Raw genomic sequence first — 24,269 nt, 5'->3', positions numbered from 1 at the left:
CCTCATATTCCAGTGTCATATTTGTTATTGCTGTAATTTGTATGCACATATATTGGATTCAGTAATTCATTAGTAGTTTAGCCCTATTTTTGTACTTTATATGCGGTAAGCTGCACCTATCTCACCTTTATCCCCATCATTCACTGTTCGCTACCTCATTTATTTGTTGGTTTTTCGATGTAAGCTACGTCACAATATTGCACTGATTATTACTACCTCATTCACTTCGCTCAGTCATGTAAGCTGCACCCAGCCACTTTCTACACCTAGACTACACTGCTGTTACCTCGTACATTCTGATGTGTAATTTTGCTTCCACCTAATCGGTCCTACCTCTCATATTTGGTACATGGTGTAAGCTGACTGCTACCTCGTATATAGGATACATTTGGTAAGCTGCACCTACGCACTGTTTGTTCGTGGATCACACTGACTTCTACCTCTTATACTTTTGGTCACTCACTAGTGTCATTCCTTGGCCCTGTAACTAGCGGCTGACAGTTTCTATTATCGTCCTATTTCCTACACCCAACACCACAGCCTCTCTAAAATGGAGCTCAACGGCAAGCACACTTTTAGAATTAACTACCCTTCCACTCTCACCAAAAATGCCACTAAACGTTTTAAACACAACTTCTTGAGGTCGCACCCTGAAACACCCTTTGCCAACACCTACTTCTCACCGGGCAATGGAGCCCTGAATACTGATATCATCTTCCACACCTCACGCAGAGCCCAATGGAGAAAAGCGTTCCTATCCCTACTCACCGTCTCCACCACCAGGAAAACAACTCATGGCCTAACTCTCTCTATCACACCTTCCCACCTCTTCCCTGGCAGGTCTACCATTACTATCTACAATAACGGGATTGTCCTAATTCAATCCACGGACAAGAACTTGGAACTACTAGACAACCTGTTCCCCAAGTTCACCTCATATACTAGCCGCCCCTCTAACATGACCCCTCTTATCCCCACCCATACCCCCTCCATCCCTCTCCCCCCGGACATAACAACCCCCACCCACAACACACCACCATCTGAACACGCCACCGCCCAGAGTTTATCCACCCCCCCTCCCATCCCCCCCACGACAGACCCCTCTCCCTCCCCATCTCCCTCCCCACTCCCACCCACGAGTCTCTCACACCTGACACAACAACTCCCACCCACAACACGCTACCATCTGCACACACCACCATTCGGAGTTTATCCACCCCCCCCTCCCATCCCCCCCATGGCAGACACCTCTCCCTCCCCTGCTCCCTCCCCACTCCCACTCACGACACTATCTCCCTCCCAACAAAAGATACAGAACATACCGCCTCCCTTACCTTAGCATCCCCCTCTCTCCCACCTCCTACTCTCAGCCCTCACTACCCTCCTGTCTCCCCCACTGTCTTCAGCCTTCACTCACTCTTCTACTCACCGGCACCGTCTCCCACTGACGTCACTACCTATGCTTCCCACCCACCGCCTGCCTCACCTACTTCACCCACACCCCTCGCCCACAAACACGCCCACACTTTGAATGCCATCCCACTCATTAGCACCGCGGAACCTCCCAACAACGCTAGTATACCCCCCCTCGATACCATGCCCGCTTTCCAGCTCACTACTCAACCACTCACCAATGGCTCTCACCACCAACACCATCCCCAATGCTCCTCCTGACCTGACTTTATCCACCCTCCAACAAGTCAAAGAGGAAATTCTACAAATCAAAAAAGACGTCCACGCAATCAAAGACCTTCTCTCCTCACAGCCCAGTCTACCTCCCACCATCCCACTACCCTACAAACGACGCACCCTCCCTACATACCCTCGCCTCCGACGACACCAGCGCTGGCCGACTATCCCCGTTCGCAATAACTCCCACCGCCCCCGTCGTGTCCTCAACCCATTGTCGGACCGCGACCTATGCTCTCTCCTACGCTCTTATGGCCCAGGTCCGGTAAAACACATATCCAACACACACATCCCCATACCCACAATTCTTACAAACCCTCTGAGGCTCCCAACACTCAACAACAGAGGCTCCGTCCCTAACAACCTCAGAAAAGTTCCCCTCACACTAGAAAGCTCGACCACCCTTCTCTCTCCCAAACTCAAATGCATCCTATTAAACTGCAGATCGGCCCAGAGACATTCCTCCGACATCGCTGATCTCGTCTCAGCTAGGGATCTGGACCTAGCCATTCTAACGGAAACGTGGCTCACTGAAGCCTCTACCCCGATTATGGACATACTAGTCCCCCCCCAATTATCACATCATTAGGCTGGGCAGGTCTCCTGGCAAGACGGGCGGGGGAATTGCATGCATTTTTAGGAGCAACCTCTCCGTTACTAAAGTCACCTCCCCCTCCCTTTCATCCTGTGAACTCCTCTGCCTCGACATCACCAGCGAGGGCAAACAAGTTTGTGCTTTACATCTCATCTATCACCCGCCTGGTGACAATCTCATATTCACCCAACAACTCATGGACCTGATCACTTCCAATGCCGGTCGGCAGACCACCCAAGTCTACCTGGGTGACTTCAATCTCCACTGGAACGATCAGAAAGACACAGTGGTGAATAGTCTCAAAACTTTCCTTAATGCGCTTGACCTCACCCAAATATGCGATAGACCAACACACGACAAAGGCTCGATACTCGATCTCATCATTGCCAAAGAGAACTCTACACAACTGGAGGCGATTCTACCCTGCGATTGGTCAGATCACCACATTATCACCTTCTTTATCAATGAAAAAGTTAAACTTAACCCGACTCAACCAATCAAATCCAAAACATGGAAAAGGGATATGAAGAATCTTAACCCCTCTACCCTGCCTCCCCACATCGGCAACCTCCTCCTTCCCCCTTCAGGTGCCTCGGATGTTCAATCACTGATTGACCACTACCTTGACTCTATGAATACAATAGTCAATGAAGTCGCCCCTCTGCAACTAAAGAGTCTCCACCAAAATTTCTAACCCCTGGTATGATGATAGACTCAATGACGACAGGCGTACTATGCGAATGGCAGAGCGCACCTGGAGATCGGACCCTTCAACACTGCATCTCAAAAGGCTTAAGAACAAGAGAAAGGCCTACTTCAGGAAAATAAAGCGCACAAAGTCGGACTTCTTCAGCCGCCAGTTGGACCAAGCAAAGAACAGGCCAAGAAAGCTGTTCGAACTAATCAAGACCCAAACAAAGGCACAACCCATACAATCAAACAGCACAACAAATGACACCCCACACTGTGAAGCCTTCTCTGCTTTCTTTAAGCTAAAGACTGACAACATAAGAAATGACCTCATCAAGGATGTAAGCCGATACCCCAACCACACCAGAATGGCTGACACTCAACCTAAAAACAAGGCATCTTGGCTGTACTTCGATACCTATTCGGAAGAAGCAATACACAAACTGCTCTGCACCTTGAAGCCCTCTAATCACCTCACAGACCCTCTACCTGCTAATGCTGTAAAAGACTTCATCCCCTTGCTCCTCCCTCTCTGGACCAAAATCATCAACAGCTCTTTGCAACAAGGCCACATTCCAGACTCCCTTAAGGTGGGGCAAGTCACGCCTATACTCAAGAAACCTACAGCTGATCCGTCTGACCTAAACAATTATCGGCCCATCACCAATATCCCCACCCTGGCCAAACTGCTGGAGAAATGTGTCCAACTCCAACTAACAAAACACATTGACCAATTTGACCTCCTCAACCCTCATCAATCAGGCTTCCGAGCGAAACATAGCACGGAAACAGCTATGACACACATAATTGATGACGCCCTCCAAATTCTTGATCGCAATGAGTCCTGCCTCCTCATCCTTCTTGACCTCTCGTCAGCATTTGACACGGTCAAACATGAGAACTTGCTGGAGCTGCTAAGCACTAGAATGGGGCTATCGGGAACTGTTCTCAATTGGTTTTCGTCCTTCCTTCACAACCGGTCTCAGAGGTTCAAGATCGACAATGTGCTATCTACACCTGTGCCTGCAGATCTAGGTGTTCCACAAGGATCCTCCCTCTCCCCCACACTGTTCAACCTCGTCATGGAACCGCTCGCCACCTTGCTCCAAGCTTCCAATGTCCAATTCCATATGTACGCCGACGACACACAACTTTACCTAAAGCTACAATCCCCGGAAGATATCAAACATCTGAATTCCACGCTTATTAACACTCAATCTTGGCTGGCCGATAATCACCTCAAACTAAATGCTCTGAAAACTGAGTTCCTACTCATCTCACCCCCGGCGAAAATTTCCACCACCCAAACCTGGCTCAACAACCTAACAGCACTCAATGTCCAACCTACCATCGTGGACTCGGCGAAATCCCTAGGCATCACACTCGACGCCAAGCTCAACATGCAGCAGCACGTTAGCAAAGCCACAAAAGCAGCTAATTTCCAAATTAACACAATGAGGAAAATTAAACCCTTCCTCCCTGCCAAAGACTTCCAAACTGCTGTACAAGCTTTAGTCATCCCTCGAATAGACTACGGAATTGCGGCCCTCAGCGGACTCCCGCTATCCACAACAGCACCCTTAAGAGCCTCCCTGAACGCTGCCGCGAGACTCATTACTGGCTCAAGAAAGCATTCGCACACATCCCCAGACTTAGTCTCTAAAATGGCTGCCTTTTGAAGCAAGAATACATCTAAAAATTGCAGTCATGACACACGCGGCCGTGCACCACAAGGCACCCAACTACCTCGCTCAAAAGTTGTCTATATCGGGAGGTTCGAGATCCAATAGGAGTACAAAAAATCTACTCCTGAAACCTCGTAGATTCCGGAAAGTGAAAACATACAACCGCTCCTTCTCAGGAATGGCACCCAGGATCTGGAATGCGCTCCCTCCTGAAACCAGGCTTATCTCCTCCACTGCACTCTTCAAGAAAGAGGTGAAAACCATCCTTCTGGCCAAGATCTCCTGAACCTTATAGGTGTTGGATCAGAGACTCTGCATTGCTTTGTATCACTGCTCACCCTGTCCTTTGGCACTATACTTCTACTTGATGGGGGCACTACTACGCTACTCTCTTACTACCGACCAAGATATGATACACGTTGGTTTACTGATCCACTCTCCCGATGCCCCCACTCATTATTCTCTCTATACTAAAACATTGGTATAAGCCATCCACACACCCAAGGGGTACCTGAACACCTCTGTAGTGGGATCAATGACTTGTGCTGTCTTATATTACTTCTTTACCTGATTGTATATTGATTTGTTTTATGTATGTTATTACTATCCCTGTTATTACCATGTTATTGACTATTATACTGTTTCCATTATCTCTGTTGACTCCTACTGCCCCTACCCTGTCTTTGTGAAGCGCTCTGATATCTGTAAGGATCCTGTTCGCGCTATATAAAACTTTGAATAAATAAATACGAAACTACATGATCCCTGCTTTCATTCTACCTCTTTCCTTTGAAACGTCAACCATTGAGAACCCAGTGGTCCACTACCCCTAGCACTACGTGGACCCAGGGGTTCAGAGAGACGACTCCTCCCGCTGGCATCGTGTTGTACCTCCTAGAGTACTCAATCCAACAGCACCTAAACAGATCACTATACCTGTGCTCCTGTTGCCACAGGGCAGGGGGCACAGCACTTTGTTGGCACCCGCTAACATGTACACAAAAATCAGTCCGCTGCTTCGAGCATGGAAAGTGTGTGGAGGATCATCAAGGCAGAGATCTTTCAGGGACGCAAACAGTCTCAAAAAGGAGCAACAACAGTATATATGCAGAGCCTAGAATTAAAGACCCTTTCAGGATATCGCTACAGCTCTGACTACAGCGCACAGACAGGCAGCAACTTTGACCCCTGAAGTGTCACCATGAGTGCTGCATTTACTGCAGACACAGACGTCAACACTTCCACACACCCTATCCAACCCTACCCACCTCTTTTGGGTTTGCAGTAAGAAGGTGGTGGGGGGGGTGATCGTGCCAGCTGATCTGCACATTTGAGAAGCGAGAGGTAGGCGTCACCAACCTGCAAATCAGGGTCCCAGCTGGGACAGGTCCTCGTTTGCAGTCGAGCCCCCAACAATCCACCCAATCCTGCCCCTCACGTGTGGAAGGAAATAAACTAAAATAAATATTAAATGCTTTACAATGCAGCCACTCAATACGCATACTAATAACAAATGCTGTTAAATTACAAATTACACTACACCCCCCCCCACCCGACCCCATTCAGTATTATCTATTATTTTTCCTTTTTGCCTATCTCGCGAGCTGTGGCACACACAGTTAAAAATGTATCTGGCCAAACCTAAAACATCTTGGCTTCATTTGACATTCAAATGACCTTGGTTAGTCTGTGGAGTTTTCATGCACATTTGCTCAATGTAGTTATTATCCTTTTTAGGTCTGCCTGGCCAGCACAGCAGTTGTTATGCCATATGTGATCAACCAAAAAAGAGGTTTCAGAAGCACTGCTGAGAAGGGGCCTTGTCTGTGCCCCATGTCGAATCCCATGAGTACAGATTTTCATTGGGCAGAAGTTGTGTACTTCTACTAAAAAAATAATGTTCTTGATGCACTTTCTGCATAGTGGGAAAGCTCATGCTCAGTACAGCAGGACTGATTTAGTGATGGTGATAAGCTAATGATCATGGTCGAAGCTATAGACCTAATCTATTTTGTATTTAAAGTTATGACAACGGTAAGAGGCCTGGTATATTTATTGTGTAAAACATGTTAAGCCAATATGCGTTTAAAAGTGGATTGTTAATACACTGTGTTAAGGCTGTAGTCTGGTATGTTGTTACATGGAAACTCACTAATTTCCATTATAGGCAAGGAATTTGGTATTGGCGACATCCTCTGACAAACCCAGCGTGCATTGTTAGAGGGTTGTATATTGTTTTACCTACTGTAATGTTGTACATATTTATAATGGTGGGACTGTATGCCTGATGGGTTGCCTTGTCAGAATGCTTATGCTCAATACAGCAGGCCTCGGTTAAGCCACGCCTTGCCTTGGCCAAATTAAAGGCCCATCAGCTACATGGGGGTTTGGGTCTTCCTTCCATTGAGCATTATTCACTTGCCCTTCATATCTCTCAACTCTCATCTTTTCTGCCCAAATCTAAAGATATCCCTCAATGGGTTGCACTTGAACGCCACCATTTGGCTCAAGATTTAGGTTTATCCCTTTTATACGGTACAGGGACTAGTTCTTCTGATCCTAAAAACCCTATTTTATCTGCAATGCATAAATCTTGGCAGAGAGGTAATCGCATACTAAAATCTAACTCACGAATTCACATAAACGCTCCCCTATGGCATAATTCAGCTATTCGTATTGGTGGCCGTACCTTGTCCTGGCCTTTATGGAAAGAGGCTGGCATCTATTCTATTGATCAACTTTTTCATGATGGAACCTTTAAATCTTCTTCCCAAATTTGTGAGGAATTTCATCTACCACGTTTGCAATCCTCTAAATATATCCAACTTCAACAATGTATCACAAAACACTTAGGCTCTCCACCAGAACTGCTTTCAGTATCTCCCATTTTGTCTTATTTACAGTTGTGGGGAAATCTTAAAGGTGTGACTTCTGGTCTTTATAAAACGTTTCTGCATCCTCTCTTCTCACAGCCTCTCTCACATGCTCTTCAGATGAAATGGCAATCCCGTTTATCAATTGTGTACTCCAATATTCAATGGGATAACATTTTAGAAGGATTACATAAAGGTGTTAGGGAAGCTCGTCTTAAATTCTGTATCTTCAAAATTCTCCATGAATGGCATTGGTCTCCTGTTAAGTTACACCAAGCTAAGTTGTTATCTCATACTTCTTGCTGGAGATGTTCTGCTTCTGGCTGTGACATAACACATATCATTTGCGAATGTCTACGTCACTGGAAATCTCCCTCAGCTCCCTCTCAGGAAGAATGGTTGGTGGCAATGATGCAAACGGCTTTACACGAACGCACAATTTATAATCTTCAGGATCAGGCTTCCATTTTTTTCCCAATTTGGTCCCCTTCCTTGGAAACCACGGTAGATGATGACTCTACATCTATTGCCTCTTCTCCTCCACATACTGTCTCTACTTAATTCTATTCCTTCAGTGGTTCCTTTTCTATTACTTTACTATAACTATCCTTTCCCCTCCCTTTCTCCTACTTCATCCCCTCCTCGCCATTGTTGCTCTGGTACTCTCCTCCTTTATTATTTATTTATTTACTTTTCTCCCTTTTTATTTGTTTTTTATATCATGATTTGTCCATCACTCTTTCTACTGTTACCTTATATTGGATTATGGAATATATGTTATGTATTTCCTCATATTTACTATATTCTACGTAAGATTTATTATCACTTATATTTTCATTCACTTACTATGATATTTTTTCTGCTTGGTTATCATATTTGTATCTTTCTTTGAATATTTCAATAAAAAATTTCAACACAAATACAGCAGGCCTGAGTTGGTTATGGATACAAGTCAATTTTTAAGGCTAAAGGCCAGATTGGTTTATTGACGGCATTATGTCTGCTGCCATAGGTCTAATCTTTTTTTATTATGAAAAGGTACAGCAAAGGCAGTAAGTTTGATATATTTGTTATGAAAAACATTTGTAAAAGCCAATAGGCCTTCAAGGATGGATTGTTGTTGTACCATGTTTTGTTGCATGTCTCGCACACTGCTTTAGTAAGCAAGTGGTTTGGTGTTGATTCACCCCCTCCACTCCCTTGACAAACCGGTGGGGGCGGGGGGGGGGCAGAGATTTGCACTGTGATAATCCTTTCAGTGCTCTTAGGACAGTCAACCCGGTTTAGTTTTCAGAAGGCTCTTGTACTAAAAATAAGAACTGAATATTCCAACATGAATTGTTTTGTGTGCTTCGAGCCCTCAATTTAGTTTGCATAATAAACAGTTCATGGATCGAGTTAATTATTGTATGTTAAGAGTTTATTTGCAGATTCAATAAAAGTGAATTCAAATATTGCAAACCAGTATGTTGATCTTTTTTTGTTATTATTAATTATCCATTAAGTTGGTACGGGCCTTTGACAATCCTTGTGAAAAAGGAAAGTTATTTCCGGTGCATGCTCTGATAAACCTAGAAAAATAAGAAAATAACCAATCAATTTTGGTTTAGGCTACTGCAACACTATTCTCTCTAATGTGTATGCCCAACATTATGTTTTTCAGGGATCACAGTGAGTGTCCGGTGTCTGCGTGTACATGCAAATGTATGCAGCTCGATACTACAGGAAATCTTGTTCCAGCAGAGACAGTGCAGCTAGGCAGCAGCATTTGAAAAGGAGAGCTCTACAATGAAGGGCTTTTTCCTGGACATCTTCGACCTTTACTCATACTGCCGAGCAAAGCACCCCTAACGTTCCAAGATAGGAGACTATATCGCACCATAACTCCTTAATTCGGTGTGCTGTTGGTTTTCACCCACACGGAAGAAAATTGTGCCTTGCGGTGCCATCTGGCTCCCTGGCTTGAAGTGGATATTTTTAGCAGACCCGTTGAAATATGTTCAAAGCACTCTACAAGGCCAACTGCAACGATGGGTAGTCTGTGAGCCCACATTGAGCTGTTAAGCAATATGATTTACTATTCCTACTACACATTAAGTGAAGGATAATTCAAAGTCTTTCATATGGCGAAAAAAACCAATTGGGGAATATTTATTAGGCAAAACGTTTTTCATAAGTATTTTTCCTAACTAATTTGTAAAGGATTGGAAAATTGTTAAATCGATATTTGAATACGTAAGTAAGATTACATAAAGTAGTATATATTTGAATATTGTTCTCTTTGAATCATAAAATATTGCCAATATGTATCTGTATTTGAGAATAATACATAAAAGGACCCTGGAGATTTTCGACATCATTAGTTTTTCCTATTGGCATGAGTTTATTGAGCTATGAATTGGCAAGTTATATTAATTATTTCCTTAAACTAATCACTGTGGAGTATGTTTTACCAAAAGGAGGAATGCAGAACAAAGGAAGGGAAGGACAGGTGCCCCCTGGCGGTGGTTCTGAAATCTCCTCTATTTCCCTACATGGGTTCTGCAGCCACATGTGTTAATGTTCATGTCTTTGTAAGTGAGATATAGATATGCTTCTTTATTTCTTTAGTCAGCCCACTCCGTGGATAAAGCAGATCTATTCTGCTTTTCCTTGGTTGCAGGTACATTGCGAAAACGGAAGGAATTATTTTGTTGTAAAATATGTCAGTAAATACATTTAATGATAAGTGGACTGGGTAGATTTTATTTTTTAATTCCTTGCTGGTGCATGGGGCAAATAGTGATATAACGTTTCATTTCGAACCTATGTGTATTCGTTATTACATCCACTGAAGTTTATCATCACCTCCGTAGAATCTTTTGTAAACAAAAGTATATCTTTTTTTAAATGTGCAGGTAAAACATGCGCGGCTCAACCAGTCGACCTTTTGAACTGTACGAAAATCAATAATTATTAATCAGATTAATATTTCATATAGGCTGCTTGGGTGTCTGGGTATTAAGAGGAAACAAAACACAAGAGTGGAAGCAGCAGGCCCTTGCAATGAGTGAAGCTTGGCAAGGACGTTCTGCTGTGTTTCCACCCCCTACTTCTATTTTCCATGCAACTGCCCACTTCCAACTTCTCATCCTGGCATAGGGAAATATTTGAACCAATCTGCCATAAATTATCTTTTTTTAAATCAGAGACACAAGAATAAGCTCACTAATTCTCTCTCCCTTGTAGCTTGTCCAGCACTTTCTTATTAATGTCATTTAGTCGCACGGCAGAGCTCGTTATCCGTACAGTCTTTCATGACCCTGCCTAGTCTATGGTCATTCATTAAGAACTTCCACAGCTTCCTTCCTCCTGTGAAACTGTGGGAGGAGGTAAGGACATTTGGAGCACCTTTCATATATAAGCACCCACTCTGGATTGAAGAAGTATGCAAGGGAGGAAGGAGTCTAACCAGTTGAGTGCATCATCCCTTGCTGGTCATATCTCTTACATTAATTTCAACGTGAGCACTTGAAGTATCTCCTCTGTATGGAACTGCAGAGGCCACAGAGCAGGATTGACATGTAACTATACTGCAGGGTAAAAAGAAAAAATGACGTTCCGTAGGAGGTGGTGGTTGAGGGGAAGGCATTGGACATTCTTTTTCAGTCCCTAAATAAGCAGTTAAAGTCAATTTAAGGGTTGTCCTCACACTCTTATTTTAAAGATTGAACATTCATTCTTCAGACCACACATTATTATCAGTAGTGAAATTTCAAAACCTTGACCACAGTATTAAAAAAAACGCAAGGTTTTGTAGGTAGTAAGCAAAAAAATAAATAATTCTTAAACACTGGTCCTCATCAATGTTCCAGCTTCATAACTTTTATTACTTTGTGGTTGAAGTAAACTTGACTTAATATATATATATATATATATTTAAATGTTGAAGTAATGGCACACTTTACATGGAATGAAGCATTGTATTTGATAGTGAGGAATGCTCTTTTTCTCACCTGCCATTTGTTAAACTTACTTGACATAACTCAGATGAGCCTCTGTTCAGATTAATGTCTCCGCTGCTATAAAAATCTTACGAATAGTACTCGATGTAAATGAATCTGAAAATAAGGTTTCTTCATTATAAGGGTGCTTTTCCTTCACATCTCTGTGGGTGCTAAAATGTATTCCATTAATTTAGTTATTGCTGTAAAGATTCTCTCCTTTTTCGTTTTTATCCATATCGTTGAAATGTGTGTTTGTATCACTGGTGATGTGCATCCAAATGTGTTATCACACTTTGTATTTTGTATTTAGAGTCAGCATATAAAAAATGAACTAATTGTAAAAGCAGTTACCTGTCACCTAACTGCAGTGGGACTTGAACTCCTGACTCCAGGAATGTGTAAAACGCAGTATAAACGTAATGCCAATACTCTGGGTTAAATTCACCCATCTACAGTGGTTAGCCTACAGTAACTTTGGTGTAAGCCATATGGCAGGGAAGTGTGTGATCCCTACCCTCATAGTCCATATTCACCAAAGGGTGGTGCCTGTGTTTTCACCTATGATCTGTCCCAATCCATCCAATCTTACACATTTTAATCGTACCATGCATCCTCTACTTTGTGATCACACAAATAGGGTAGAGGCAGTGTTAGGGATACACAGGTCCTGAAGAAGGCCACAGACACCATTCAAGCTTTTGAGGGTGGCTGGAATATGTTAACCAGAATGGGAAGGGGTTGATAGGAGTCCCAGACATTAAACTCTGAATGTATTTGTAACCTTCCCAACAGCATGCAAACCTAACAAAATCGTATTAGTTGACCACAAGGTAATTTTACTTCAATAACAGTTTGGATCCTACCTTCTTCTTTAAATTATCAGTCTCTCATTGAAAATAATCTCCATAAGAGCTAGTTTCATTAGGAGCGTATTCAGAGAAGTACGAAATTTGTTCTGAATAAGGAGGGGACCCAATGATGCGGCATGCCACCATTGATGGATGAGGGTTCTGCATCCTAGAAAGAGACCGTTCTTTGTGGATAAGCAGATCACAGTATTTATCTCTTCTTTCCAGACTCGCCTTACCTTTAGTTTTCTGTGATTCTGCCTGTAGCCTAGCACTGCTTGATAAAATCATTGTCTACTCTTACGATGCAATAAACATTGTATTCATGAAAGATTAAAAAAACCGAATTATTCCATTTCTAGTTAGTACCCAATGGTGGCTGCACCTTGAGGGAAACTTTCAACAGAACAGCTTCAGCATTCTTGCTTTTCTGCATGCAGAATGTTTTTTGATGAACGTGGAGTGTGTTTTCTCTTAACTACATAATTACCTATTGTAATCATCCTTTAACTGCAGTCAACCAAATGGTAAAGTAAATTATTTCTCTTACTTTTTCCATTAAACATCTCCATCTTTGGTCAAACCTATTTTTCAAGCTAACTTTCCCAAAATAAACATGTAATTAGGCTGTAGTGTTTTGACTCTCAATTTGTTGTAATTTCCCGTATGGGTCAAACATTGTAAAAAAAACAGTGGTTATCTATGTTTACTCATTTTTCTATCTTGAAATGTCACAGTGCTGGTGTTTTCTGGTGCTTATAAAGAATTTTGCTTTTATTTCCTTCTGTTCATTCCTGGTGTGGATTCTACCATACTTTTATCTTATTCCGAACTACATTTTTTTTGTACCCTTTCCTTGAATTTGCTTTTTGAAGTAACATATAATTATTTATTTCAATTTCCATGCCTACATCGTTACCCCTCATTCATGCTCCCTTTTCCAGCAGCTGAGCCTCACCCTTTGTAAAGGAAGTGCATTGATGGACATGCAATTGTCCCTCTTTAAGATTTGATTGCAGCAGAATAATTGTGGGCATTTAACACATTTCTGCTACTCTGTTCTTCACACATGGAAAAGAATGGCTGAATGAAGATTTTCTACTTGGGATACATATTGTGGGTTGCTCAGTTATTGTAGGTCAGTGTCACACTATCTGGTTTTTGTCTCAGAATGGCAAGAAGGATCTTGGCTATAAATAATTATCACTGTTTAATCAGTCCCTATACCTGCTTTACCTTGTCACAGGCGAGAAATGAAATGAAATGAAATGAAATGAAATGAAATGAAATGAAAAATTGCATTTGTATAGCGCATAACTGCCCTAGGGCCTCGCAGCGCTTGAAGATAAAATGGTTTAGCGCAGGCTCGGGGCAGATCAGCAGGATTTAGCAAACAAATGCGTTTTCAAGGCCTTTCTGAATGAGAGGAGGTTGCTATTTCCTCGGATGGCAAAGGGGAGGGCATTCCAAAGTCTGGTCGCCGAATGGGAAAAAGAAGCCTGCTAAGGATCAATATTCAGTTCAGTTTGCAATCTTTGTTCGGTTTTAACAAAACGATAAAATAGTGGCCATAAAACACAGTTCATTCTTAGCAAACACTTTCCTAAAAGATGAAGTCATCTTACTTAAAATCAAACCATGCACCATCTTAGTCACACATTTAAAACAAAAGAGAATGGAATAAAGAGACGGAACAGTACAGATTAATAAAAATATCTAAAAATAATTTACAGACAATTCGTACATAAAGTGACTTAGTGCGTAGAAATACTAAAAACAATCACAAATGGTATCCAAAAGATATAAAAAACACTTCCATCGCAGATATTTTTTATTTCCCTTTAAACCAACCTGATTGACTGTCTTGTTCATTATTTGTTAGGCGCAGTGCTATGTACACATCACATTTAATTTCGCTACTAATCTACGCTGCTTAACAGCATCAGTAATAATTCTATAGATTACATGGCAAACCACATCAGTTTGTATTAACTGGAGATATTCCAGCGCCGCCTTGCATTCTCTGTTAATGCTCCTGAGCAAAGGTCTTAAGATATGTGTTCTCGGATCTTTATATAGATTATAAAAGAAAAACAAGTGCGACTGGAAAGTTAATGAGTTACATGGACACGGGAGCAAATCTCTGTTGACACAGGCGTCTGAAGGATAAGAGACCAGGAAATGGGCCAAACCAAGTCTAAATCTGGTCAAATAAAACATCTGATGCCGCGGCACTTTAGTTAAAATATGGTTTCACGTTGATGGTTGTAATTAATGGGAAATAAGCTTCAACTGTCTCTTTCCTCCTTTCTCAAATTCAAATCAAATTTCAAAATCTTTATTCGACAGGATGTCATAAAAGCAACACACAATACATCACAATACAATACACTATAAATAATACATAACAATACACATATTAAAAAGTTATTAAATTCCCTGATTGCTGTCGTTTGTAGTGCAGATTTTTCTAAAAGACATTTATGGTCGATTAAAAATTACTACATAGATGAAACCAATTTTAAAAACAACAGGTAATTTGCTAGCTATCATCATGTGGCTGGAAAGTGCGAGTTCGTATAATCCAGGCCCACTTTAGGAATTTCGCTACAGCAACCGCTATACAGGGTGAGCAGTCTGACTCTAATATCCTTAGGGCTTCTATATGCCTTCGGGTACCCAAGTTTAAGCAAATGGGTTTTAGCCATTTGCGACGAGGGGGCAACATAAAGGGGGCATACAAAAAATAAATGTGCTATGGTCTCAACCAAATTTAAACAATTATGACATTGATCGTCTCTTAATGGTGCCCATTTGCAGGTAAAAGCTTTTACAGAAAGTGTCCCTACCCTGAATTGAAAATACAATTTGCGGTCTAGAGGGCACTCTATGATGTACCAGTATGCCTCACAAAGGGGACGTGATTTATAATCTAGAAAACGGCCAGTTAGGTTGGTATTAATTCTACCTCTATGAATTTTTACCCAGACCATTTCCCAATATTTATCTTTCAGTTGCTTTTTTGAAGGGAAAGTTGACATGTCAGGTTCTTCCCATAACTGGCTGAGTTCCAGCTCTTTTAAGAGTATCCTTAGCTCTTTAAGCCACTGGATTGCATGGAAACGATCTGCCTTGATCACATCCCTCAATGCAATGGCGTAATGAGCCAATTCTGGAGTGATGCAGATTCATCTCCAATACAATAGTGGTCGTAATCTCGCTATGTTCACCACATTTTTTCTACCTAAGTCAAGAAAAAGCGGAGCAGTAGGAGTGCTTTGGGGAACGCCAACCAAACTACGTAAAAATTTCCTCTCCAATGTTGCCAGTTGGCTCAAGTTTGAAAATCCCCAAAGCTCTGATCCATACAAAGTAGCACTTAATACTTTTATATTATAAATCTCCAAAGCAGGTGTAATTGGCTTTGTAAGAGAGGATTTATGTTTGGAGGATAGGGCACCTGCAAGTTGATGGAATTTTAAAATAGCCATGTCTGTGTGACCTTTCCAACTCATGTTGCTCTGAAGTAAAATACCTAGATAGGTAAAGGCCTCCACTTCCTCTAAGGGAATATCATTCAGGATGATTTTGCCTTTGAAGGTTTTCCGCTGATTCAGGGACATGAACTTGGTTTTTGAGGTGTTAATCTCAAGTCCACGCAGTTGGCAAAATTCCCCAAATGCATTGACGGCCTTCTGCAGCCCACTCGGAGTCCGCGAGATAATCAGCGTATCGTCCGCGAACAGGAGAACAGGTACCCGGACCCCGGCTAGGACAGGAGGATCTGTGGGGGAACTGTGTAGGTGGTCCACTATACCATTTATGTATAGTGAAAACAGTGTGGGTGCCAGCCAGGACACATCCCTGCCGAACGCCTCGCTCGACAGGAAATGCGTCGGTAACCTCACCCTGTACTCCCCATCTAATTCTAGCGAAGTTGTTCTCATGTAGGCGGACGATGAAGGTCAATAGCTCAGGGGACATCCCTAATTCAGCCAAAACCTTCCACAGTTTAGAGCGGGGGACTAAATCGAAAGCCGATTTCAGGTCTACAAAGACTGCATAAAGTGTCCCTTTAGTTAAAACAACATTCCTCCGATAAAGTGCAATAAAATAAAAGACTTGACCAATAGAACTAGTGCAGGGGCGAAAACCGGCTTGGAATGGGGATAAAATATTGTGTTCCTCTACCCATGTTTGTATTTTGTTTTGGACTAGTCGACCAATGAGTTTTTGAGCTGAGTCTATAAGACTAATAGGTCTATAGTTACTTGGGAGGGATTTATCACCCTTCTTGAAAACCGGAATTATTTCAGCTCCTTTCCACGAGAAAGGAATCGGAGCACCCCTAGCCACTGCATTAGCTAGAAATGAAAAATACTGGCACCAAGACGGTCTATCACTTAAAAAGACATCAGCAGGAATGCCGTCCATGCCTGGAGCTCTGCCATTAGTCACACAATCTAATGCTATACTCACATTTTTCATAGTAAAAAGCTGGCTTTGGAAAAAGATGGTGGGTGGTAGCGGGGACTCTGTCTCTGCCAAGCTACAGGCATATTGTGGTTTGAAGAAATCCAACCACTGGGATTTAGCAACATTATTTTGTGGGGGTTCTTCTAATCCTCCCCTATCCCATTTCATGATATTCCAAAATCACTTGGAGTCTTTTACTGCACAAGCTGATTTCAAATCCCGCCACCTGTCCTCGTCCCACTGTCTTTTGGCATCTCTCTGTGCGCGTCTATATGAATCCCTTACCTCTCTCACTCTAAAGGGATTCTTTGACCTTAGTTCCACACTCAAATTTTGGCGGGCTAATTTACATGCGTCGTTGTACCACCTAGCCATGTGTGACTTTTTACCTCCCTTATCCAAATTTGTGGCCTTACTAAAAAAAGATTTGAGTCTAGAAAAAGATTAGTGTGTGCCTCTAGCATTATTTTGGGGAAATCCGGGCTACAGGTTTGTGGATTCAAAAGGGCTAATTCACTGACAACCTCGGTTTTAAGCGCCTCCAATTTCTCAGGGTTCTCAATGAATTTACCCCATTTGATATGGCGCATATTATTTGAGGCGACTATGACTAATGTGTTCATCCCTCCCCTTGGGGTGTCATCTCTAACCCCAAAATGTGCTTAAAATATCGAACAAAGGGGATTGTGGTCACTTTCCAGCCTAGGTTTAACGGCCATATCCACCAAGTAATGCCATGATCTTATGTCCACCAACAAATAATCTATTTGACTACTATACCTTCCATTATCAAAAGTGTTTGCTCCCTGTCGATCAGAGGGGGTTCTTCCATTAGCTGCTCTAAGCACTCTTTCTAGGCACAATGCCTTTAGTTGTATGGCTGCAGCTGTTCATCTCTTGACAGTGGGTACTTCAAGTTGTGGAATTCCCTATCTGTTATCCTCATCTGCAGTGAGAATCTGGTCCTCTTGACCTAGTGGTTCAAAGGTTGTATTAAAATCACCACCCACTATAGAAATTAACTGCTCTGGGAGGACCTCAAGCTGGGAGTCAAGAGCGGCTACTACCTCAGATATATGTCCCCCTGCTAGCCCCCTAGCATAGACGTTAAAAATAGCCACCCTAATACCATTTGTCCATTCAAGTATAACTGGCATAATGTCATGCATTGGGGACATAATTTGATGCGCCTTACATCGTAAGGTCTGACGGACCCAGATTATAAGGCCACCAACTGGCCGATTTTTTGATAGCGGGAACATAGAAGTTAAAAAACCCCAGACGAAAGACTGGAGCTGTTGACCAAGTCTCCTGGAAAAAGTTGATATCATGCTGGTCAATAAACCTGTACCATTCGGGGGATAATATCTTATTGCCTGTTCCCGCTATATTCCATGTGAACAGGGACAACCTTTCCTTGTTTTGGGGTGTAGTAGATACATTCAAAGAATACTCAACTCCTGGAATGTCACCCTCTGTCTCTGTTGGTTTCTCTATGTACTTTGGGGAATTTGACTCCGGCAGATCACTACCTGTTTTACAAAAATCACGCTCCCTGGTAGAGTTCAGACCTGTCACGGGCAGGGAGTCACCAATATGGATAGACACAACATTCACTTGCGGTGGTTCCAATGATTTTAACAATGGTTGCAAATCTTTACTAGTAACTACCTTACCCTGATCCAGAGGATCGTACACTCTACTATGCTCCCTCCCTCTCTTTCTCCCTGAAAGTAATTATGATCACCATACAGTCAATCGCATTCCTCCATGTCAGTCAGAACCCCAAACCGATTTCTCAAACTGATTCCGCCCATCATAAGTGGGGTAGCTCTTCCAATTGGCCTAGATGGATAGAAACGCCTTGACCTAGATCGACTTAAATTCATTACCCACCAACTCCTATCGTAAAAGAATTCTAAAGTTAGAGGAATTATTGATGAGTTCCTTAATTGTGGAGGAAGTAAAATGGCCAGCACATCAATCAGCACCTGAGGACTTAAAAATTCATAGCTGTACAATCGACCCTGAATTTTTTCTTGTGATCGCCTAGCCATGTCACCCTTCTAGCCATTATGATTTCCCCTGCAAGTTGCTGTTTGCCCCTAGGGGATATCCTCATATTATTAGTCAACCACTGCGAGGCTTTGTCAACTAAAGAGGCTGCTGTTTCCACTTAGCCAGGTCCCAGAGGGGGATCATTAGCCAAGACAAGTACTAGGGGTAGGGCCTCAGGAATGAATTGAAATGACTCTCTAGCTTGTGGGGGTTCAGTATGTGTGTCTGAGGAGGCACCTACAGCAATAGCTAGAGTAGTAGTGTGCGTGGTCCCTCTCTCCTGGTTTGTTGGTCCACTAGCATGTTTTACGGCAGTTGTTGCGAGGTCTTGATCTTTAGGTACTAGCCCCTCTACGGCCAAAATGCCCTGAGTTAAAGGGGATGGATGTACCTGCCCCTTTGTGATAACTGACTGGCCATCCGGCACCTGATGTGATGCTAATCCTACTATGGGGGCATTAGGCTGAGATATCAAACCACCATTTTGCTCCAAGACCATCAACCTATCTTCAATGATGGATAACCTGGTCAAGATAGGGATCAAAGTGAGATCTAATTTTTCTTTAAGAGTGACCCAGATAGTATTGGATAAGTCCTCTAATGAAGGTTGGGGAGTGGGAGGTAGTTGTTTAGATGTTTTTGGCCTTGCTTTTGAATACCTTGTCCCCTTTTGTTTTGCCTTTCCAGGAGGTACCAACCCACCAGCCCTAGTACATCGTCTCACAACAGGTGCGGGTGACGGGGAGATGCAAGGTGGCACATCTTCAGTAATACCCAAAGGGGAGGCATTTAGGGATTGGACATGACTACTTTTTGACATAGAGAGTGGATCAACCAGATCTATTAAGTCCCGGGGTAGACCTGGGGATTCAGTCTGTGTTACAGGAATGTCCTGCATCATGGCAGTAATAGTGCAACCTGGATCCAGCGAGAGCCTTCTTTCTGTTCTTTCGATTTCCTCATTTAACATGCTTGATACTTTTACCAAGTATGAGTCCAGAGTCGCTCCTCCCCCACCGTTAGGTTTACAACCATCAGTTCTCCTTCCCCCCATGATAGTTCAGCAAAGAGGATAGTTTGGTACAGTACCTTGGTATGAGGTAGATGTTAGAGGGGTGGCCCGGCCCCGGACAGCCACACTCCCGGCGCTGCCCGCGCGCGTCCCGGGAGGTGTTCCTTGCTCTTAACGCGCCTCCGGGCGCATCGGGAGCGTCACTACTGCTGCGCCGGACCCCGGGGCAGCTGGGAGTTGTGGTTTTCCCGCTGCTGGTGGGTCCGGCGTGACGACCCTGCAGCCGTTTCCCTCACAGCGCGAATCACAAGGTGGAAATGCCGTTGCCCTCACAGCGGGAAAAGCAGGTGAGTGAAGCCGTTGCCCTCACGGCGTGGAAAGATTCTCCTGCTGTGGCTGTTCTTACTATACATCCACCATAGTTTTCGAATGGGGGTGGGGTCGCACACTACTCACACACCGGCGGTGTCGCCCCTAAGGACTCTGGTCAATGTAGTAAAGTGTTCGCGATGCATCATCTTTCGATCTTCTGCTATCTTCGCTGTCTTCGCCATCCCTGGACACGTGTTTCGGGGTATTACCCCTCATCAGCAGGGATAGGCCGTGTACTGGGGTTGCCGATGGCTGCCAATATCTGCCAGGTATAGTACCACTCGGGCGCGTAGGTGCGGGATCCCAGGCTCGTCAGCCCGCTGCTCAAGGGAGCTTTAAAGTTACAAATGGGGGTGGGGTCGCACACTACTCACACACCGGCGGTGTCGCCCCTAAGGACTCTGGTCAATGTAGTAAAGTGTTCGCGATGCATCATCTTTCGATCTTCTGCTATCTTCGCTGTCTTCGCCATCCCTGGACACGTGTTTCGGGGTATTACCCCTCATCAGCAGGGATAGGCCGTGTACTGGGGTTGCCGATGGCTGCCAATATCTGCCAGGTATAGTACCACTCAGGCGCGTAGGTGCGGGATCCCAGGCTCGTCAGCCCGCTGCTCAAGGGAGCTTTAAAGTTACAAATGGGGGTGGGGTCGCACACTATTCACACACCGGCGGTGTCGCCCCTAAGGACTCTGGTCAATGTAGTAAAGTGTTCGCGATGCATCATCTTTTGATCTTCTGCTATCTTCGCTGTCTTCGCCATCCCTGGACACGTGTTTCGGGGTATTACCCCTCATCAGCAGGTATAGGCCGTGTACTGGAGTTGCCGATGGCTGCCAATATCTGCCAGGTATAGTACCACTCAGGCACGTAGGTGCGGGATCCCAGGCTCGTCAGCCCGCTGCTCAAGGGAGCTTTAAAGTTACAAATTGGGGTGGGGTCGCACACTACTCACACACCGGCGGTGTCGCCCCATAGGACTCTGGTCAATGTAGTAAAGTGTTTGCGATGCATCATCTTTCGATCTTCTGCTATCTTCGCTGTCTTCGCCATCCCTGGACACGTGTTTCGGGGTATTACCCCTCATCAGCAGGGATAGGCCGTGTACTGGGGTTGCCGATGGCTGCCAATATCTGCCAGGTATAGTACCACTCAGGCGCGTAGGTGCGGGATCCCAGGCTCGTCAGCCCGCTGCTCAAGGGAGCTTTAAAGTTTCAAATGGGGGTGGGGTCGCACACTACTCACACACCAGCGGCGTCGCCCCTAAGGACTCTGGTCAATGTAGTAAAGTGTTCGCGATGCATCATCTTTCGATCTTCTGCTATCTTCGCTGTCTTCGCCATCCCTGGACACGTGTTTCGGGGTATTACCCCTCATCAGCAGGGATAGGCCGTGTACTGGGGTTGCCGATGGCTGCCAATATCTGCCAGGTATAGTACCACTCAGGCGCGTAGGTGCGGGATCCCAGGCTCGTCAGCCCGCTGCTCAAGGGAGCTTTAAAGATACAAATGGGGGTGGGGTCACACACTACTCACACACCGGCGGTGTCGTCCCTAAGGACTCTGGTCAATGTAGTAAAGTGTTCGCGATGCATCATCTTTCGATCTTCTGCTATCTTCGCTGTCTTCGCCATCCCTGGACACGTGTTTCGGGGTATTACCCCTCATCAGCAGGGATAGGCCGTGTACTGGGGTTGCCGATGGCTGCCAATATCTGCCAGGTATAGTACCACTCAGGCGCGTAGGTGCGGGATCCCAGGCTCGTCAGCCCGCTGCTCAAGGGAGCTTTAAAGTTACAAATGGGGGTGGGCTCGCACACTACTCACACACCGGCGGTGTCGCCCCTAAGGACTCTGGTCAATGTAGTAAAGTGTTCGCGATGCATCATCTTTTGATCTTTTGCTATCTTCGCTGTCTTCGCCATCCCTGGACACGTGTTTCGGGGTATTACCCCTCATCAGCAGGGATAGGCCGTGTACTGGGGTTGCCGATGGCTGCCAATATCTGCCAGGTATAGTACCACTCAGGCGCGTAGGTGCGGGATCCCAGGCTCGTCAGCCCGCTGCTCAAGGGAGCTTTAAAGTTACAAATGGGGGTGGGGTCGCACACTACTCACACACCGGCGGTGTCGCCCCTGAGGACTCTGGTCAATGTAGTAAAGTGTTCGCGATGCATCATCTTTCGATCTTCTGCTATCTTCGCTGTCTTCGCCATCCCTGGACACGTGTTTCGGGTTATTACCCCTCATCAGCAGGGATAGGCCGTGTACTGGGGTTGCCGATGGCTGCCAATATCTGCCAGGTATAGTACCACTCAGGCGCGTAGGTGCGGGATCCCAGGCTCGTCAGCCCGCTGCTCAAGGGAGCTTTAAAGTTACAAATGGGGGTGGGGTCGCACACTACTCACACACCGGCGGTGTTGCCCCTAAGGACTCTGGTCAATGTAGTAAAGTGTTCGCGATGCATCATCTTTCGATCTTCTGCTGTCTTCGCTGTCTTCGCCATCCCTGGACACGTGTTTCGGGGTATTACCCCTCATCAGCAGGGATAGGCCGTGTACTGGGGTTGCCGATGGCTGCCAATATCTGCCAGGTATAGTACCACTCAGGCGCGTAGGTGCGGGATCCCAGGCTCGTCAGCCCGCTGCTCAAGGGAGCTTTAAAGTTACAAATGGGGGTGGGCTCACACACTACTCACACACCGGCGGTGTCGCCCCTAAGGACTCTGGTCAATGTAGTAAAGTGTTCGCGATGCATCATCTTTTGATCTTTTGCTATCTTCGCTGTCTTCGCCATCCCTGGACACGTGTTTCGGGGTATTACCCCTCATCAGCAGGGATAGGCCGTGTACTGGGGTTGCCGATGGCTGCCAATATCTGCCAGGTATAGTACCACTCAGGCGCGTAGGTGCGGGATCCCAGGCTCGTCAGCCCGCTGCTCAAGGGAGCTTTAAAGTTACAAATGGGGGTGGGGTCGCACACTACTCACACACCGGCGGTGTCGCCCCTGAGGACTCTGGTCAATGTAGTAAAGTGTTCGCGATGCATCATCTTTCGATCTTCTGCTATCTTTGCTGTCTTCGCCATCCCTGGACACGTGTTTCGGGTTATTACCCCTCATCAGCAGGGATAGGCCGTGTACTGGGGTTGCCGATGGCTGCCAATATCTGCCAGGTATAGTACCACTCAGGCGCGTAGGTGCGAGATCCCAGGCTCGTCAGCCCGCTGCTCAAGGGAGCTTTAAAGTTACAAATGGGGGTGGGGTCGCACACTACTCACACACCGGCGGTGTCGCCCCTAAGGACTCTGGTCAATGTAGTAACTTTAAAGCTCCCTTGAGCAGCGGGCTGACGAGCCTGGGATCCCGCACCTACGCGCCTGAGTGGTACTATACCTGGCGAAGACAGCGAAGATAGCAGAAGATCGAAAGATGATGCATCGCGAACACTTTACTACATTGACCAGAGTCCTTAGGGGCGACACCGCCGGTGTGTGAGTAGTGTGCGACCCCACCCCATTTGTAACTTTAAAGCTCCCTTGAGCAGCGGGCTGACAAGCCTGGGATCCCGCACCTATGCGCCTGAGTGGTACTATACCTGGCAGATATTGGCAGCCATCGGCAACCCCAGTACACGGCCTATCCCTGCTGATGAGGGGTAATACCCCGAAACACGTGTCCAGGGATGGCAAAGACAGCGAAGATAGCAGAAGATCGAAAGATGATGCATCGCGAACACTTTACTACATTGACCAGAGTCCTTAGGGGCGACACCGCCGGTGTGTGAGTAGTGTGCGACCCCACCCCCATTTGTCACCATAGTTTTCGCCTTGGATTGTCGTGGAAGTTTTCCCATGCAGGATATTTGAATTAAAGAGATTTTGGTTTAAAAGAATGTCACACTGCTAAATGGAGGCATTGCTACGCATAAGGCATCCCCACGCATAAGGCATCCCCACGCATAAGGCATCCCCACATAACCTGCCACCCTG

General features: G+C 45.0%; 1 protein-coding gene across 2 annotated transcripts in view; it reads left to right on the top strand.

The window, feature by feature from the left end:
- Positions 1 to 12,697, top strand: part of MIOS (meiosis regulator for oocyte development) — a 209,182-nt gene extending 196,485 nt beyond the window's left edge. The window contains exon 11 of one of the 2 annotated variants that reach the window (XM_078663710.1): positions 9,196 to 12,697. In XM_078663710.1, coding sequence (XP_078519836.1) covers positions 9,196 to 9,304 — 109 coding nt within the window. In that variant the 3' untranslated portion in view covers positions 9,305 to 12,697. The remainder of the gene's footprint in view (positions 1 to 9,195) is intronic. The other variant, XM_078663711.1, reaches the window with a different exon arrangement.
- The last annotated feature ends 11,572 nt before the right edge of the window (positions 12,698 to 24,269 follow it).

This window comes from Lissotriton helveticus, chromosome 10 (assembly GCF_964261635.1).
Source record: "Lissotriton helveticus chromosome 10, aLisHel1.1, whole genome shotgun sequence".
In the NCBI taxonomy this organism is placed as follows: Eukaryota; Metazoa; Chordata; class Amphibia; order Caudata; family Salamandridae; genus Lissotriton; species Lissotriton helveticus.
Note: the sequence above shows the minus strand (reverse complement) of the source record. Positions and strands in the feature narration are given on the sequence as shown.